Below are 18,914 nucleotides of genomic sequence, written 5' to 3'. Positions count from 1 at the left end.
ACCACTGGTCTAAACGTTTTGTAAATAATAAAAATAAATGGTGCCACAGCACAGCGTGACTTCAGTGCTCAATTGCCATGCTCCGCTTACTGCCATTCTGCAGAGAATATAAATTACCTGTGCATATGTAATGCTAGCAATGGGAAAGGGGGGCTATTGAGACAACTCTGAGGATCGTGTGTGTGTGTGTGTGTGTGTGTGTGTGTGTGTGTGTGTGTGTGTGTGTGTGTGTGTGTGTGTGTGTGTGTGTGTGTGTGTGTGTGTGTGTGTGTGTGTGTGTGTGTGTGTGTGTGTGTGTGTGTGTGTGTGTGTGTGTGTGTGTGTGTGTGGGGGAGGACCAAATGATGCATTGTTTTGGAATCTAGTTTACACCCTGTGTCCATGTACTGTAGGTGAGAGGTAACTCTGGGACAGTGAGGGAAGTTACTTTTCAAAAGGTCAGGAAATGACTTCACATAGTGAGAAGCTACGGTGCACGTTGAAGTCGTGCAGGTGGTGTGTCTTTGTGTACTGTACGTGCAGTGCACTGTACTGTACTCTACTGTCCACGCAGGTCCAAGTAGAGACGGCCAATAATCCCCCCTGGGTGACATTGTAAATATGATTCTGCACAATGGAGTAGGAAAAAAACATCTTGTGCGCTGTCTTTCATCTCATCCGCGTTACATTGCCGTTTGTGTGGTTTGAACTATTCTGGGGTTCTACGTGGAAGTGACATGCTTAGTTCCCTTTGAGTCAGAATTCACAGATGTGAACTTTGATCACACCGATCTTTGCCCTAAAGTGACTCAGTTAATCCTATTGTTATTTTGGTTTTTACTCTAACTCTAAAGAGAAGAGGAGGAAAATTGTCTGACCACACAAACACACACACACACACACTCTCACAATTACTGTATTTTATACTAGTTAATAATTACAATACAGTATGTTACAACTCAACACAAGCCCAGCACTGGCAATGGGAAACATATCATGTTAGAAAACAATAAACAAAATTAAGTTTAAAACAGTAAAGCAAAACTCAAATATCACAGGGCCTTTAAAAAAACAAAACCTGCGCTCATATGCTGCCAAGAAATGCAAGTGCATGGCGGCCCATAATACATTGCTTCTGAATTTTTACCAGATGCTTGCTTCCTCAGCCAAGAATGTAACATTGGAGGATCCTTTTTGACCCGTGAGCAAGAAACAAAACAAAGTTAAAACTTACTGCAGGGCATTTTCATTTAACAAGGTTGAGTTGCAGCCATACAGGTTTAAGTTGAGAGTGTAAAAATGTACCCGTAAGGGCTATGAATTGCTTACTTGGACAGCATTTCAATTTCGACAGTGTGAAAACACCCAGAGTGAGACAGTGCTTCATATTCAGTGCCAATATTCAACTCACAATTGACGATTTTTGTGAATAGCTGCTTTTGACTGAGTTCAACATCTGTTTCTCATGCAGATCTCTGTTAGTGGCCTTAAGAATTTATATCAACAGACCTGTGTCCCAAAAGAAGACTGGTCAACCGAGGTGAGCCTCCCAGAATGTCTTTCACAGTACTGATCTGTTTGCATTGTCATTCTGTACAGGACTTCTTCCAGCAGCACTGTAGCTGTGGTGCAGCCTGCCTGGCCTTCCAGGAAGTTCACAAAAGACAGTCCAGGAGTGAATTTCTCTCACCCAGCGGTACCCTCTCCGACCTGTCCACCATTCCTGAGGTCACACGCCATCCACTTATCTCAAGGAAAAGAGGTGCGTTGTAACTGGTGGGACATTATATCTGGCTTAAAAGAAGCTGTGTTGAAGGGATGCCTTAATCTGTGATCTGATCTCCATTGTTCACTTGTTAAAATGTAGGAACAGCTTGTGTTGCCATTTTAGTTTGAGGGGGGAATCTTAATAGTCGTGTTAGTAGTGTAATCACTGATACGATTGAATCGAGCATATATGTATATAGTTAAATATGCACATTGTTTGCTTTATAATTGAGGTGATGGGTGGGGTAGAAGAAGAAAGGTGTTCATATAACAGTATAAAGTTTCAAAAGTGTTCCTTGGAGTCTACTTATTCAATCACATTTTCCGCCAGCAAGCGATTTGGCTGATTTAGGGTTGCATAAGTGTGCTCTCAAATTCCACATTGTTGCCACCAAGGTTCGGTAAGTTAAATCCTGGTTTATAAAATATCATCTTTCTCTTCCGGGTTTACCAGACAGTCTCTCTTCCTCATTAAACCCCATGTGTCCTCGTAGCACAATGGATAGCACATTGGACTCATTGTCTAATGGCAGACATTATATTATATAATATGATATAAATCCTGTGGCCTCTGTTGTAATCTACTGTATCGGAAGGCACAAGTATGGTATGAGGTCACAGAACCACTATGACATCATGCCACCCAGATTCGATCCCATTACAACATTACAATTTCATTAGCACCTCATAACCTGCTCCAGTGGGACACGCGCGCACGGCCGCACGCACACACACACAACCACTAACGTTTTAGGGACGGTGTTTGCCCAGCGTCAAACTGAAATTAATCCGGGTGGGTTTGTTTATAAAAAAAAGCTTTTGCAGGCCTTACATTTCACAACTCGACCGTACAGCGACCCCAGGTGTGTTTTTCAGTGTTGACCTTTACCATGTCATCACTATGCCATTATTCTAGCCAATGGAAGTCATTTGGTCGGCGGGGTTGGCCCCCGAAATGTTATTACTGTTGTGTTTTTTTGGAGCAGCCCACTTTGCCTGGGGTGGGGGTGGCTGACAGTTTGGTGGTCCCACGAGAAAGAATGAAATTATGACTTGTATGGAACACAGGCAGAATTCCAGGCATTCTGCTTACGAACGGAACATATAATATTCTCTGGAATTCTGTGCTCCTTCCTCTGATGGGCGGGAAATTGGATCTGGAGAAGAGGTTGAAGAGTCAGGAGAGATGGGGGGCCCCGGCTGATGGGTGCAACGGGTGATGGGGGCCCCAGCTGATGTGTGCGCGTGTGTGTGTGTGTATGTGTGTGTGTGTGTGTGTGTGTGTGTGTGTGTGTGTGTGTGTGTGTGTGTGTGTGTGTGTGTGTGTGTGTGTGTGTGTGTGTGTGTCTGTGGGAGGGGGAAACAGGCGAAAAGCAGAACTCCTCCGGGACCTCTGATTCCCATCACCATTTGTCATAATAGACCTCACTCCCTTCTTTGTGCTCATGAAAACTGTACACACACACACACACACACACACACACACACACACAAGTGGAGAAAGACCATCTCTCTTTATCAGCAGCTCAACCCGGGTCAGTGTCCTGTCCAAAAGAATAAATAAATAGCTTTCACCTTCCCTGAGAATGTAAATAAACACATCGTATCTGCTTCCCATGTTGTTCGTGCAGACCTGGCCAGTGACGGTTCATGCCAACTTTTGGGACCCGTGCCGCTGTGGAGGAGGGGTCAGAACCGAAGGAGCTACACGGAGGGGGAGACACGCTTCCTCTCTGACAGCACTGAGGGTCTCTCCATCCCCCACCGAAGGGTGAGTCTTGTAGATCTGCTATTCTCAGCAGAGTGTGCCGAAAGTGTTGACATGTGAATGATAAACTTTCAAAGATAAACCTTCTCTCCTAAACTTTTCTTAACTTCAGAGATCCTCCCTCAGTGAGAGTCTCAACCTTTGGGAATGGCAGGAAGTGATAGCTGATGTACTGTAATTAAATATTTAGGTTGTTGGATGATAAAAAGCTGTACATTACGGTGCCATTTATAAAGGAATGTGCGTATCGCTGGTAGCATTGTTGTGTTTAGTCTTGGGATGTTCCTTCACTTATCTGTAAGACATTCCTCTGAATAAATCCTAACGTAGACTCTTTTTGCCGACAAGAATACATTTACAAGCTTTACAAAAGCTTTTCAAGATTTACGAGAACTGTTTTCAGCAGAAAAATAACCTTTTCAGCAGCTTTACACAGTTACTGTCGGATATAGAGGTTGTTTGTTTTCCCTGTTTCTCATTTGTGTGTCACTTTGAGACCAGGCTTTGTCTACTTTGGTGTGAAAGATGGTATGATTGTAGCAAGTGCCATTAGATATTTTTAGCCCCACTAGCGGTTGGCCTCCATGGATGACTATATCAGTGTTTCAGTCTGTTTCTCCCAGACAAGATATCTAAAAAAGTACTGGCTTGATTGCCAATCTGATTTGCACCTTCATGCTCCCCAGAGGATGGCCGATACTGGTTCTGGTGACCCCATGGCCTTTTCCCTCTAGCTCCATCATTAATTCAAAATGTGTAATTTTGCACACAAGATATCTCCAAATATAATTGGTGGATTGCCTAGGAATTTGCTGAGTGCATTCATGCTTCCTGGAGGATGATACTTACTGATTTTGGTGACCCCATGGTCTTTCCTCTACTCCCAGCCTTCAGCCAAAATGTATGGTTGGGCGTAAGGAGCAGCACAGCCTCTAGGGCAGTGGTTCTCAAACTTTTTCATGTCAAGGACCCCTAAATTGACACTTATTAGCCCACAGACCCCCATTTGAAAAGATAAGCCAGGGACCCCCCATAAGAGAAGATTTTTACGGCTCTAGCAGTGATTCTCAACCATTTTAATATCAAGGACCCCCAGTTTGACATGCATTAGGCTACGGACCCCCATTTAATGGCATTTCTATTACTGGGACCCCAATTCATATCGTAAAATCAATGTTAATTTAACTCTGAGAGTGTACAAATGGAACCAAATGGACCCGTTAGGGTCCATTTGGTTCCATTTGTACACTCTCAGAGTTACAGACCCATACGGGTCCATTTGGTTCCTATCCATCATTTAGCTGGGGACCCCCTGGAACCCCCTCAAGTACCCCTGGGGGTCCCCGGACCCCACTTAGAGAACCAATGCTCTAGGGGCTGTTAGTGGTGCTTTTAATCTTTTAGTCTAGAGTCTTGACTTTACATGACCAATGCAAATGAGGCTATACAGATTCTCATACATGGTTGTCTATGTGTGCAGCTGAGTGAGAACCACACATGGGGCAGAGTTAAAGACTTGGTGAAGAGGACAAAGCTGAGGAACCAAAGCAGGCTGGGACTTACTTCACCATCTCTGAAGATGTCCTGTCCACAGCTTTACAGGTGAGGATACGTCGCCACATACTGGATGTGCTGGGTGAAAACAACATTACTTTCTTTTTGTTTGTTTTAAATGCAACAACAGTGGCATGTCTTTACATTTTTGTTGTTGACTTTATAAAAAAATATATAATTATGCATTTTATTTAAACTTCGAGAATCTGCGGCTTGAGTTGTTAAGCCCTCTTTTATACTCTTTATACAGATCTACAAGCTCATCAATGCGTGTTGTGAGCTTGTAGATCTAATATTATTGAAATGTATGTAAAACTTTGAAAACGTTTTATTTTTTAACATTTTCAATATGCCCAACATTGGGACGCCAGGGTAGTCCCAATGTGGTTAATATTGTATATCTATTCTAAATGTTTCTCTGTTGTAACTTTTTTAAACGTGTGTACAAAACATGTAGAATACAATATCGTAAGAAGAATACAATAGAGAGTGAAAGTACAGTATATGACCCAGGTGGATGTTTAGTTATGTGTCTTTGACTGAGAGAGAGAGCCCACTTTTTGTGAATCTGTAGTTTCAAATCTGACTCATAACAGAGTTGGCAAGCAGTGCTTCTGGTTTTGGTAGTAATTTACAATAGCAATAATTTCAATGTTTGGGTTTTCAAAGGGTATTTCACTGATCCACTGCACAACCACAGAACTATCTCTTCTTTCATCACCCTTGGCATGCCTGGCTTTTACTGAGCTGTAAGATGTAAGAGTGTTTATTTAACTCTTAAGGCGGTTACACACCGGCGAATATGCGAATATACGCAAAATTCTGACTCGTTCCGAATAATTAACGCTTTTTTCGCTCCGCGAAACTGGTGTGGAAGCTTGCATTGACTTTATAAGGTTTTTTTAAAAAACGTATTATTCGCATGAAAAAAATCGCCCCGGTGTGTAATGACCTTTAGAGTGTACAAATGGAACCAACTTGTACACTCAGTGTTACAGACATAAGGGTCCTTTTGGTTCCTAACTGTAAATCATTTATCTGGGGACCCCCTGTTAATTTAACTCTTGAGAGTTAAATAAACACTTGGAGTTAATTGCATTTAATGTTAATTTAACTCTGAGAAGTTAAATTAACACATTTTGCAGCTTACATCTTTACCTCACATAACACAAGTAAAACCCTTCTAGAGAACCACAGTGGCTTCTCACAGAAAGATTAGTGTGATGCCCGTGGAAGTTTGCCAAGTTTCCATGTTTTGTTTCCAAATATCCAATTTCTTCATTATGTAAAAGAGATTCCTCACAGATGGGGTGTGTGTGAGTGTGTGTGTCTCTCTGTATGTCTGTATCAAATTTCTTATATTTAGTTAAGCATTAGCAGTCTCTGGAGATAGTGGGAAGGCAAATGTTTCTTACTTACACGATTGGTATTGTATATTTGCTTTATGCTATTATCCTTTAATGTTTTTTATGTATTGTATGGCACTGTACAAGCACTTTGTAACTTCAAGAAAGGTATATTATTATTATTGTTATTAAATAACATTACAGGTTGAAAGAAATACATCATACAGAGTAAAATAAAGAAAAAAGAATAGACACTGACATGGTTACACTGTGAACGTACATTATGAGGGAATCAAAAATCTATATAGCAGATCAATTAATTACTGACAATTAATGACATATTAAAAGTCATTTAAAAAAAATCTCACATCTTAACAATACGTGCCATTATTCTTTTCAACCATCAGAAGGAAGGTCAGACTTCTTAATTGCTTTTTTGGTTCTGAAATACAGCCCAAAACCACTGAACCACTGTACTCACCTCCCTCATTTGTTTTAACAAAACAAAAATGATGAAGAAGACTTTCAAAGACTTCACCCCAACCAGAGAATCATAGCAAAAAAAAGGGAAAAATTACTATATGGGTTATTTGAGGTGTAAAATGGGTGATTTTGGGTGAGAAGTAAACTGTCATGTTCTTGGGACATTGCATTGTGTAGAATAAAATTTCATCTGTAAGATGGATGCGTCAGTAGAGGGGTTCCTTTGTTTGAGTTGTTCTGGAACATTGGAATCTGGTGGGAGTTGGAGGGCTGCAGGAAAGAACAGTTCTTTCTCTGGCCTTTCAACCTATTCGCCTAGCCTGAGCCGGGCACTTGTCTCCAAGAGCTTGGCCGTGACCCAGACTAATAGAGCTGGGGGTTGGAGTGTCAGCCGTGAGGTATGCCTGGAGGAGTGGGAGAATTCCCCCGTGGATTTTAACAGTGGTCTGGTGAGATATGGCTCTTATCCAGCATTCATTAAAAGACGCCACTCTCCAAGACAGAACTGCACCAGGGGCCGTCTCCAAATCACGGCTTATTTTATAGTCTTTATGTCAATAAAATGCTTCAATATTCCCAGAGCTGTCTTTGTTTAGTGTCAGGTACAGTAATAGCAGTGAAATGAGGACAACACCATTATTCTATATGCCGGGTTGAGCAGAAAATGGTAATACATTTCTCCCAAATTGTTTTCTCTAAAGGCGCTGCTTCATTGTGCACTGAAGTGTCCCAAGTGTCTATTAAGAGACCCTGTAGAATGCAAGTGGCTCTCAGTAATCAAAGTCTCCGTCTTTTCCCCCACAGGCCTGATTTGGGAACGGTAGAGCTTCCTGGAAGAAACAGGAACTCCATGATTGCCTTGGGCCATCAGCACAAACTCGATTTCCCCTGGCTCCAGTAACCATGTAGGTATGGTACACACGTGTTCTTTTCACACTGCGGTGTTGACCTTGTGTCATATACTGGCTAAAATTGTTGGTATGTTAACATACTTTTTTTTAAAGTAAAAGTATAGTTTACTTTAAATATTACAATTAAAAGAAAACATACTCAAAGGAGATGTGAAATGTTGCTTTCAATTTAGGTCCCCACTGCAAATGCAAATGCTATAATACACAAAACTGAGGCAAATGTTAACATACTTCAGTATAGTTTACTTTAAATATTACAATTAAAAGAAAACGTACTCAAAGGAGATGTGAAATGTTGCTTTCAATTTAGATTCAAGCTGGGAATAGGACTACGTCAAAGTGGATATTAAGCTGACATGGACCAAAAGTTAAACGAAGACATTTTGATTCTCATCGTAATAGTCTAAATTGTACCTAGGTATACAGTATATTCCCCCAAAGTTATGATTGTGGACATTCTCTTACAATGAACAATGTTTATTCACATGTGCAAGGTTTAAACACTTAAGCCCTGATATATTTAGTTGTATGATGAATAGCAAAAATAGCTGATATACAAGCTCAAAACGAATCACAATGTGACTTGTATTGTCACATTGTGTATGTATATAAAAAAAATACATATCATCTTTATAGATTTATTTATTTATTTTCCGCTCCTTTCTATGGGCATGTCCTCCTATGTTGCTGACTGGAGAGTGCCTCACTGAAACAATAAGATTCACTGCCCATATACTGTATCTGCTGGAGTTATTCAAAAAGGTGAACAGATGAGCACTTTTCTAGACACTGCCCACAATGAGCACCTCTGTCTTCTACACACAGATACGATCCAGATGGGGCCGGGTAAGAAGAGGCTGCCCTGAAGAGCAGAAGGACTCGATGATGTTGCACAGAGATTCAAGATTGGAAAAGAGAAGGAGGAATGGAGGGAGGGATCAAAGGACGAAAGGAGAGCACCAAGAAAAGACAAGATAAGGGTTAATGTAAAGGTTCTAGAATAAGGTATTGATGGTCTTGCATGTAAGGGAATATTGCTGTGTTCATACAATATGTATTTACAGTACACTAATGGTGTACCTGGAAATGATTATATCTGATTATTCTTTCAGTGATGTTCATGATCAACTTTTGGAAGTGAGGCATTTTCTCAATCCTTTCTTTATCAAAAGAGTAACAAACAGCTGTATATGCTACTGGGTGGTATAGTCCAAACATCTCAGTCATTGTGAAATAGTTATTGGCAAGTATAATTGCGCTTTAATCTGTGTTAATATTCATTCACCTGTAAAAAGTAATCAGGCCTTGTAAAAATTCAATTTCAAATTCATGAACAAGGCAATTCATTGTCCCAACACAAGCACATACACTACAATACAATAAGAATGCTGCAAGTGTAGACAAAAATGTAATGTGAAACATATGCATGTGTACATGTTTCATACATGTCATACATACATTCATTTTGTCTCACCGTGGTCATGTCATGTGTATAAACTGTATAATACACAAATGATAGACGGAGGTGTGTCTTTGCATGTGTGTGTGTATGTGTAGCCTTGTACAGTATAGCTTAAGCGCAAGGAAGTAAAAGTGCATCAAAGTAAAAGTGTGGAGACCTAAAGTTACAGTTACAGAACCATAAGTGTCCATTTGGTTCCTAACTATAAACCATTTATCTGGTGGCCCCCATCCAACCTCCTCAAGGACCCCTGGAGGTCACTGGACACCACACTGAGAACTAGTGCTGTAGGTTATGTGCTACACATTCCTGTCTATAATGAACCATGTTAGCATATTATGAGTTAAAGATCATCTGAGAGAATAAAAACAAAACACTGCTCTTTGATGGCTACCATCTGATCTTACAAAAGATGTCGTTGCTGATGGGCAGAAACCTTTTTAATTATTTTTTCATATTTCTTCATAAATGTATTAATTAATTAATACTTAATCAAAAGACAATGTTGTGCAAGAGTAGCAAAAATGGCTTATGTGTAAGCTCACAACGAGCTGTGAAACAAATATAATGCCTATAATGACCTGAACAAATAGGGGAGCTCAGGTTCAAAGTAGTTAAGTCTGCCTGTGGGTTTTATAAATATTTAACCTATAAAAGGTAACAAGAGCTTGTAACTAAATAATAACTACATTGGGTCTACTGCAACAGTTTTGGACTTACAAGGTTATCTGCCTGACAGCAACTATATAAGTTAAAGACCATATACGATAAAACACCACTGTTTGATGGCTACCATCTAATATTACATAACAGAAGCTACTTTTGTTATGTAAGATTTTTTTCCAGATGAAGAATAATCTTCCATTGATCAAACAGTCGGCTGCCGTAGCCTCCGCTGTCAAAGAATTGTCTCCCCATAAACGCTGATGATAAGTGGCTGCTCAGAAACACTGACCCCATGATACAAGGAATATTTCATGACTGACATTTTCAGATGTGCTTTGATGTGGACACACAGAGAGACTCTGGAGCATGACACCTTAAGTACTGTGATTTAGCATTTTGTACAGCAATCTTACGTTATTGAGATTCCCTTCCCTGATTCCCTGATTGTTGACGAGATGCAGAATGAGTTACAGTATCTCAGAAAGATGAGGATGGAATGAGAAGCAAAAGATGAACTCCACTGAAATTAGAGGATCTTTTCTCCACTGAGATCCTCTAATTAGAAGATAAATCATTCCATGCAGACAAGGTTTCAGTAACAGCTAACATTATGGCAACATATGAACAGCAGCTGTGCTACAGTATATTTATAAGACAAGAAGCTCTTTGTTTACAAGACACTAATTTCAAACCAGAGTGTAAAAAATATATTTTTATTGGCAATACTGAAACCAGTTTGAACTGGTCATACTTTAGCAAAATGGTATTGTTAGTATGAAAAGTATTTCATAGCATGTTATTATATTGTATCCCTAAAGTAAAAAATAACAATGTTCTTTTATTGTAATATACTTTATACTTTTTTACCTCTGAATATTCAATTAAAAGTTGAAAGAATATATGTTTGATTTGTATAGGCAATAAGAACTGTTTGTATGCAAGATACAGTTGCTTTTCAAGATGGGAGTTTGCTATGTGACTTAAGACACCGTTATCGGTTGTATATTTCAGTATGCATATTGCATTCATATTCAAAGTTATTTTTCAAATAAAGTTTATTCAAAATGAGATGACAACAGACATGCTTTTCCTCATTGAATTTAAACTCGTAGTCACTTCTGGAACACCATGTTTCACAAAAGATGATGAAGAAATGTCTACAGTACATCTACGAGAAGAGCTCAACAAATGGAAGTCGCATACATTTTTTGTTTGAGCAAAACAAAAAGCTATGAGTTGTAGTGTATGGAGTATCCTCCAGTGGAGAAGTAGAACTGAAATTATATGACAGATTTTGTGTCTCTCTCTGCCTCCAGGAGACTGTGCTAGTTCTCTAGAAAGAGGTTCGATATAACTTCCGACATAGGCTATACAAGAGCCATGCATAATGGCACGCATCTCCATTACGCTTTTTTTTCGTTTCATTATAACCTTTCATAGAGCTTGATCATCCAGACATGAGCAAATTTTACATAGTATATCATCACCTTGCTAAAATAATGGCCTTCGTTATTTCTTTAGGACATTTTTATTTTTGCCTAAATCAGCTCTTAGACACTGGCCACATCTGGTAAAATCTCCTATCCTTTTTGAAAAGGATCATGCTGTTCCTACCTCAGTAGTATAATGGCCTATCTCAAGAGTGTGAAAAAAATTGGCTTAAGTTTGGAGTAAGTCACTTACCCATTAATGATTTGGCATTTTAGTCAGGTTTACAATTGACTAAGTCAAAACACAAACAAAAGTCATTTAATCCTCTTATGTAACAGCGTTATTTGTATAAACCTTTTGGGTGAAATAATTAAGACTTTCTGTTTTTTGAAAAATGTTTTAAAAATAGGCCATTATTTTAGCAAGATGACAATATGGCTACCTGAAGAAGGCCAGCCCCAGCATCTGCTACTGCCAATCACGTAACGTAATGCCTGCCATCAAAATATGTTCAAAATAATAAAATCTGATATATCTGATTCATTGTTATCAATATTTATAATTAAGGAATCTTCAGATCACTTTTCTCAATGATCAGTTATGTTTCTGCTTGTTCGGCTTGTACAAGTACATGTATAATTCTAGATCGAATGTTTTATAATCATACTGACATCTTTTGGTTGCAGTCAGTACTGCAGCTAATGTACTGTACTGTTCAAATCCTCTATTGTGAACATTTTCACTCTGTATGTAAATCCTAAGAGGATAAATAAATAGCTACAAATATTGTCTCTGGCACAAGAGAAATGCCAGTGTTTTATAAACAGAAGGTAGTTGGTTCAAATCCACCTCATGGAAGCTCTTCAATCTACATGCAAGTCTGATAAGGCTAAGCAGTTGTCCCAAAAATCCTCAATACCTCAGTGGTGTCAGAAAAAAAACAGTGTCCTTAGTGCAAATCCACCTTTAACTAGAAAAGTGTGCTCCTCGGAGTACAGGTCTCCGCCAGGCTGGGTTGCCTGCCCCAGGGCCCGCAAACTATGGTCCTAACCACTTGGAATGGGTCAAACTTATACATCTTGATCACATGACCCCAGAGATAATGTATAACGATTTGTGTAGGTTTTGGAGTAGTAGCAAAAAGCGTGTTTTGAAGAAAATGCGCTATGGCAGAAAATGTAATCTGGCACAAACAGTGCCTTTAAATTGCGTCATGATCAAAGGAAAGGAATCCAGCGAAAGAAAGATGTTGATTGTACAACCTACTACGATTCAAGAGTTATAGGCCAAAATGTGAAGTTGGCTGTTGTAGCGCCACCATGAGGAGATTTGACAAATTTGGGATGGAGGTTCTTCCTTGGTTTAGTGTTGATTATTATTATTTTCAAATTAATTATTTGTCACAAACACCTTCCCTGTATGTGTCTGTGATGCAGGAGATAGGGCAATGTTTTATTAGCAGAAGGTCCTGGTTTGAATCTTCTATTGTGAACATTTATCTCTGCATCTAAAAATCCTATAAGGCTGTAGTTTTCACAAACACCTTCTATGTGTCTGAGGTGCAGGAGATTATGGCAGTGTTTTATAAGCAGAAGGTCCCTGGTTCAAATCCTATAGTGAGAATTTCATACTATGATATGTAACTGGCTTGAGTGATGCAAGAGACTTTAAGCAAAAGTATAACTCACGGTTATGGCATTTCAACAGTTTTAACAACATCTTTTGACAACCTTGTATATAGTATGTGTTAGGTGACAGCATATGTAGCCCCCTCCCCCTCCCTGTTTTTTTTTCTACGCAAGATTTTTTTTTTTTCCCCCACAATTTTGTAACCCTTTTTTCACCCGGTGCCAATTTTCTAAGTGATCCTGGGCGATCCTACGCAAGATTTTGCATAGCGTGTCGTTTGAAAATACTTGGCCAGTTTGTCAGATTCTTAATACTGTATGGCAGTGTGAGTTTTTCCCATATCACCCCAAAGTCCTCACTCTGTATTGTGGGAATGATAACAGATAAACAAACAAACACACACACACACACACACACACACACACACACACACACACACACACACACACACACACACACACACACACACACACACACACACACACACACACACACACACACACACACAGTGGCAGAATGCCAACTTTGAACAGACTGAACATTTAGTGTTGGGCGTTGGGAGGAAAATAACCGATTTAATATTTGCCAGCATCCACCTCCAGAGGAATCCAGGAACAAATGTGAGATAGATGGAGATTGGAATGCACAATTTGTGCCCCAACCCACTACACCCACTATGTCACATAGATATAGCAGGGTTAGAATTCAACCCGAGGCCCTTTGCTGCATGTCAGACTCATTCCCATACTCTCTGCAGGCATTTCTTTCTCACTCACTGTCAGTAAAATAAAGCAAAAAAAGTTTCTTTGATGCTGGTTCTAATCTTTTAATGAAGATCAAACTGCAGCACCGTGGTACAGTGGTGAGGAATGTGCTTCTTATTGCAAAAATTGGGAAGGTCTTCACTCTACATCTAAATTGTAAAAGGTTAAATATTTCGTTTTCATTCATGTCTTCTGTGCCAGCGTGGCGCAACCTAAATGTAAGGGGTTTATGAACAGAAGGTTCTAGGCTCAAAAATCAAATGTGACTCCCCAAAAAAAGTGACTCAATAAAATGAAATGCCATCAATCAAAAGGAAACTTTGGTACTCAAAGTATATTTTGATGCTAAAACGTTTGTAGATTTCAAGCTCCAAAACTACCACCCCCACACACACACACACACCCCATATTTCACCGCCACCCCACCTCCCACACCACATGACATGACATACCCCTCCCTCCCCTCGTCATACTTTGACTATTCAAAAAAAAATGCCGATCTACAATGTGATGCGTTGTGAGCTTGTAGATCTGCTATTTTGGAAACATCTTGACAGTCTTTGGAAAGTGTGAGTACAGGAGGCGGCAGTGGCTCAGGGGTAGAGTGGCCAATAGATCGGCCGGATGACAACTGGGAGGTTCCTAGTTCGATCCCGGGCTGCCTTGCATGGTTTCCTCCGCCATCAGTGTATGAATGTGTGCAAGTGGGTGAAATTTTCATGGCAATAATTTTGTACATTTCAAGCTCCAATTTAACACTAACGGTGTATATAGGTCAACATAACCCGACACAACTCCCCCCTAAACCCACACCCCATGTTCTTTTGTAGTTTGGCCTTCATAATTTCAGAGTGCTTCAGCAATGAACAATAATAGAACCGGGGTTTGAACATGCGCTCTCTGTGCTGAATTTCAGACAACTAGACCACCACTCAAAGACCACTACACCATCACTCAGTGACTCTCAGCAGATGTCTCTTAGTAGGCCTACTGTTGAAGCGTTCTTTCGTATAGCCTTCAGTTAGTAAAGTTGAAATAGTCCAGCATTGAACTATAGGAGGGCTGGGACTTGAACATGGAACGTCTGTGTTGAGAGTCTGGTCATTAGATCACCACAGTTACCTCAGGAACACCTCAGTTATTCTAAAGGACTAGTAGCCTGCCAAAGTTTGTACTTTTTCCCCTGTAAATGTCCATTGCCATTGACAATGCATTGGGCGCTTAAAGTTAAATATTAAAAAAACTACAAATCATTTCAAAGTAAAACACCTCAAGCATGCATGTCCACAGTAAGGTGGAATTTTTGAACTGTGAATGGAGTTTCTAGGTGAAAGTGTTTTTTTGAGGTCCCAAATTCGTCCATCGACCTCCATTATAAATCTCTGAACTTTTAAAGGAGTACAATTCTAAAACTATTAAACATTTCAAAGATTCCTTTTCAGGCAAACATGTCCACAGTAAGATGAACATTTTAAAGTATGAATGGGGTTACTAGCAGTAAGTATGTAGGATTAGTAGCCTGTACTCGTTTCCCTTTAAATGTCCATTGCCGCATTGACAATGCATTGGGCGCTTAAAGTTAAATATCTCCCAAACTACAAATGATTTCAAAGAAAAGATCTCAAGCATGCATGTCCACAGTAAGGAGGAATTTTTGAACTGTGAATGGAGTTTCTAGGTGAAAGTGTTTTTTTGAGGTCCCAAATTCGTCCATCGACCTCCATTATAAATCTCTGAACTTTTAAAGGAGTACAATTCTAAAACTATGAAACATTTCAAAGATTCCTTTTCAGGCAAACATGTCCACAGTAAGATGAACATTTTAAAGTATGAATGGGGTTACTAGCAGTAAGTATGTAGGATTAGTAGCCTGTACTTGTTTCCCTTTAAATGTCCATTGCCGCATTGACAATGCATTGGGCGCTTAAAGTTAAATATCTCCCAAACTACGAATGATTTCAAAGAAAAAATCTCAAGCATGCATGTCCACAGTAAGGTGGAATTTTTGAACTGTGAATGGAGTTTCTAGGTGAAAGTGTTTTTTTGAGGTCCCAAATTCGTCCATCGACCTCCATTATAAATCTCTGAACTATTAAAGGAGTACAATTCTAAAACTATGAAACATTTCAAAGATTCCTTTTCAGGCAAACATGTCCACAGTAAGATGAACATTTTAAAGTATGAATGGGGTTACTAGCAGTAAGTATGTAGGATTAGTAGCCTGTACTCGTTTCCCTTTAAATGTCCATTGCCGCATTGACAATGCATTGGGCGCTTAAAGTTAAATATCTCCCAAACTACAAATGATTTCAAAGAAAAAATCTCAAGCATGCATGTCCACAGTAAGGTGGAATTTTTGAACTGTGAATGGAGTTTCTAGGTGAAAGTGTTTTTTTGAGGTCCCAAATTCGTCCATCGACCTCCATTATAAATCTCTGAACTATTAGTACAAATCTAAAACTATTAAACATTTCAAAGATTCCTTTTCAGGCAAAGTTTTAATGGGGTTTCTAGGGGTAAGTATGTAGGACTGGTAGCCTGCCAAAGGTTGTCTTTTTATTTATTGCAAGTGAATATGATGCCGGACTCTTTTGTAAAAATGAATGTCCCCCTCTCAGGTATCCAGCAATACAGCAATACAGCAGAAGGACAAGACTCAAAGTCCAGAGATGGCAACAATGATCACTTAGAATTTATTTCTGTAAAACTTTAGCTGGGAAGAGTTCTTTCAGACATAACCCCCCACCTTTAACTATCAGGAAACAGGGGAGGGACGCAGTCCCCCCGATGGTCCTCCGTGTACATTGATGGCATGGGACTTGAACCTGCAAACTGTCTGTAGCAGAGGCAACCGATCAAGATCAACCGAACCCTACCACTGCACCAACACACCTTTGGGCCCGGCAAGTGTCTTCCAGTGCTTTTGACTTGCTTTTTTTGTATTTTGGCCTTGAAAATTAGTAGTACTACAGCATTGAATTATGGGACAACTGGGATTTGAACATGGAACCTTCCGTCCGTCCCATATCTTCACCACTGCACCACCGTAGTTAATACTTAATCCATTGTCTTGCGCGACCTTCTCTAAAAGATTAGATAAAGGTGCAAGGTAAAAGTTGGAAAAATGTCCTAGCTGAATTTGAACCAGGAACCTTCTGATTATAAGCCCTGTATCTTAACCACTGCACCACAGTGATTCCTACTGACTTTGTTCACTTGCATGTTCTTTACTGAAAGATTAGATAAAGGTGCAGGAGTCAGGTAAAAGTTCGGAAAATGTCCTTGTTGGATTTGAACCAGCAACCTTCTGGTTATAAGCCCTGTATCTCAATCACTGCACCACTGTAATTCATCCTAAATCTGTTCACTTGCATGTTCTTCATTGAAAGGTTAGATAAAGGTGAAAGAGCCACGTAAAAGTTGGAAAATATTCCTTGCCGGTCTTGAACTCAAAACCTTCTGTGTACAAGGTTAGTATCTTATCCACTGCTCCACCATGGTTCATGCTATCTTTGGTCTCTTGCACGTTCTTTAGTCAAAGATTAGATACAGACCACAAGAGTCAGATAAAAGTTGGAAAAATGTCCTGGTTGCATTTGGACCGGGAACCTTCTGGTTACAAGCCCTGTATCTAAAACACTCTTACTCAATCTCTTCACTTCCGTGGTCTTCAATGAAAGATTAGGTAAAGGTAAAAGCCAAAGTTTGTACTTTTCCCCCTTTAAATGTCCATTGCCATTGACAATGCATTGGGCGCTTAAAGTTAAATATTTCAAAAACTACAAATCATTTAAAAGTAAAACATCTCAAGGATGCATGTCCACAGTAAGGTGGAAATTTTGAACTCTTTTTTGAACTGTGAAACTTCTAGGTGAAAGTGTTTTTTTGAGGTCCCAAAATCTTCCATCGGCATTATAAATCTCTGAACTTTTAAAGGAGTACAATTCTAAAACTATGAAACATTTCAAATATTCCTTTTCAGGCAAACATGTCCACATTAGGATGAACATTTTAAAGTTTGAATGGGGTTTCTAGGGGTAAGTATGTAGGACTAGTAGCCTGCCAAAGTTTGTACTTTTCCCCTTTAAATGTCCATTGCCATTGACAATGCATTGGGCGCTTAAAGTTAAATATTTCAAAAACTACAAATCATTTCAAAATCTCAAGGATGCATGTCCACAGTAAGGTGGAATTTTTGAACTGTGAATGGAGTGAAATCTCGTGGACATGCATGAATTTGTGAATTCCAAGTGAATATGATGCCAATGCCCGAACTCTTTTGTAAAATTCAATGTCGCCCTCTTGGGTATCCAGCAATACAGCAGAGGGACAAGAGTCTAGAGATGGCGACAATGATCACTTAAAATGTATTTCTGTAAAACTTTAGCTGGGAAGCATTCTTTCAGACATAACCCCCCACCTTTAACTATCAGGAAACAGGGGAGGGACTTAGTCCCCCCCAATGGTCCTCCATGTACATTGATGGCATGGGACTTGAACCTGCAAACAGTCTGTAGCAGAGGCAACCAATCAAGCGCTAACACACCTTTGGGCCCTCAACAGGTGTCTTCTACTGCTTTTGACTAGCTTTTTTGTATTTTGGCCTTGAAAATTTCAAAGTACTACAACATTGAAATATGGGACGACTGGGATTTGAACATGGAACCTCTGTTTTGAGAGTCTGATCACTATCCCACTACCGCATCTCTCACTGGCTCTTGGCAGATGTCTCTTAGTACTATTTGAGCGCTCTTTTGTATGTTAGCCTACAGTTAGTAAAGTTGAAAAGCAATGAACCATAGAAGGACTGGGATTTGAACACAGCATCTCCATGCTGAGAGTCTGATCTTTAGACCACTACACCATCTCTCAGCCACTCCCATCATATGTCTCTTCGTAGTCTCAAAGCGCTCTTTTGTATGTTAGCCTTCAGTTAGTAAAGTAATGAAAGACTGGTATTTGAACTTGGAACCTCTGTACTGGGAGTCGGATCACTAATCCACTACTAGGGCATCTCTCACTGATTCACAACATGTCTCTTAGTACTGTTGGAGCGCTCTTTTGTATGTTAGCCAAAGTTAGTAAAGTTGAAAAGCAATGAACCATAGAAGGACTGGGATTTGACCATGGAATCTCCATGCTGAAAGTTTGATA

The 18,914-nt window shown here is 39.7% G+C and overlaps 1 protein-coding gene across 4 annotated transcripts in view; it reads left to right on the top strand.

The window, feature by feature from the left end:
* Positions 1-8,908, top strand: part of LOC308099895 (uncharacterized protein) — a 40,268-nt gene extending 31,360 nt beyond the window's left edge. For 2 of the 4 annotated variants that reach the window (XM_080448749.1, XM_080448746.1), the window contains exons 4-8: positions 1,579-1,741; positions 3,378-3,517; positions 4,995-5,116; positions 7,702-7,802; positions 8,634-8,908. In XM_080448749.1, coding sequence (XP_080304875.1) covers positions 1,579-1,741; positions 3,378-3,517; positions 4,995-5,116; positions 7,702-7,798 — 522 coding nt within the window. In that variant the 3' untranslated portion in view covers positions 7,799-7,802; positions 8,634-8,908. Of the gene's footprint in view, positions 1-1,578; positions 1,742-3,377; positions 3,518-4,994; positions 5,117-7,701; positions 7,812-8,633 lie in introns of all 4 variants that reach the window. The other 2 variants (XM_080448747.1, XM_080448748.1) reach the window with 2 other exon arrangements.
* The last annotated feature ends 10,006 nt before the right edge of the window (positions 8,909-18,914 follow it).

This window comes from Gymnoscopelus braueri (genome assembly GCF_963280865.1).
Source record: "Gymnoscopelus braueri genome assembly, chromosome: 14".
In the NCBI taxonomy this organism is placed as follows: Eukaryota; Metazoa; Chordata; class Actinopteri; order Myctophiformes; family Myctophidae; genus Gymnoscopelus; species Gymnoscopelus braueri.
Note: the sequence above shows the minus strand (reverse complement) of the source record. Positions and strands in the feature narration are given on the sequence as shown.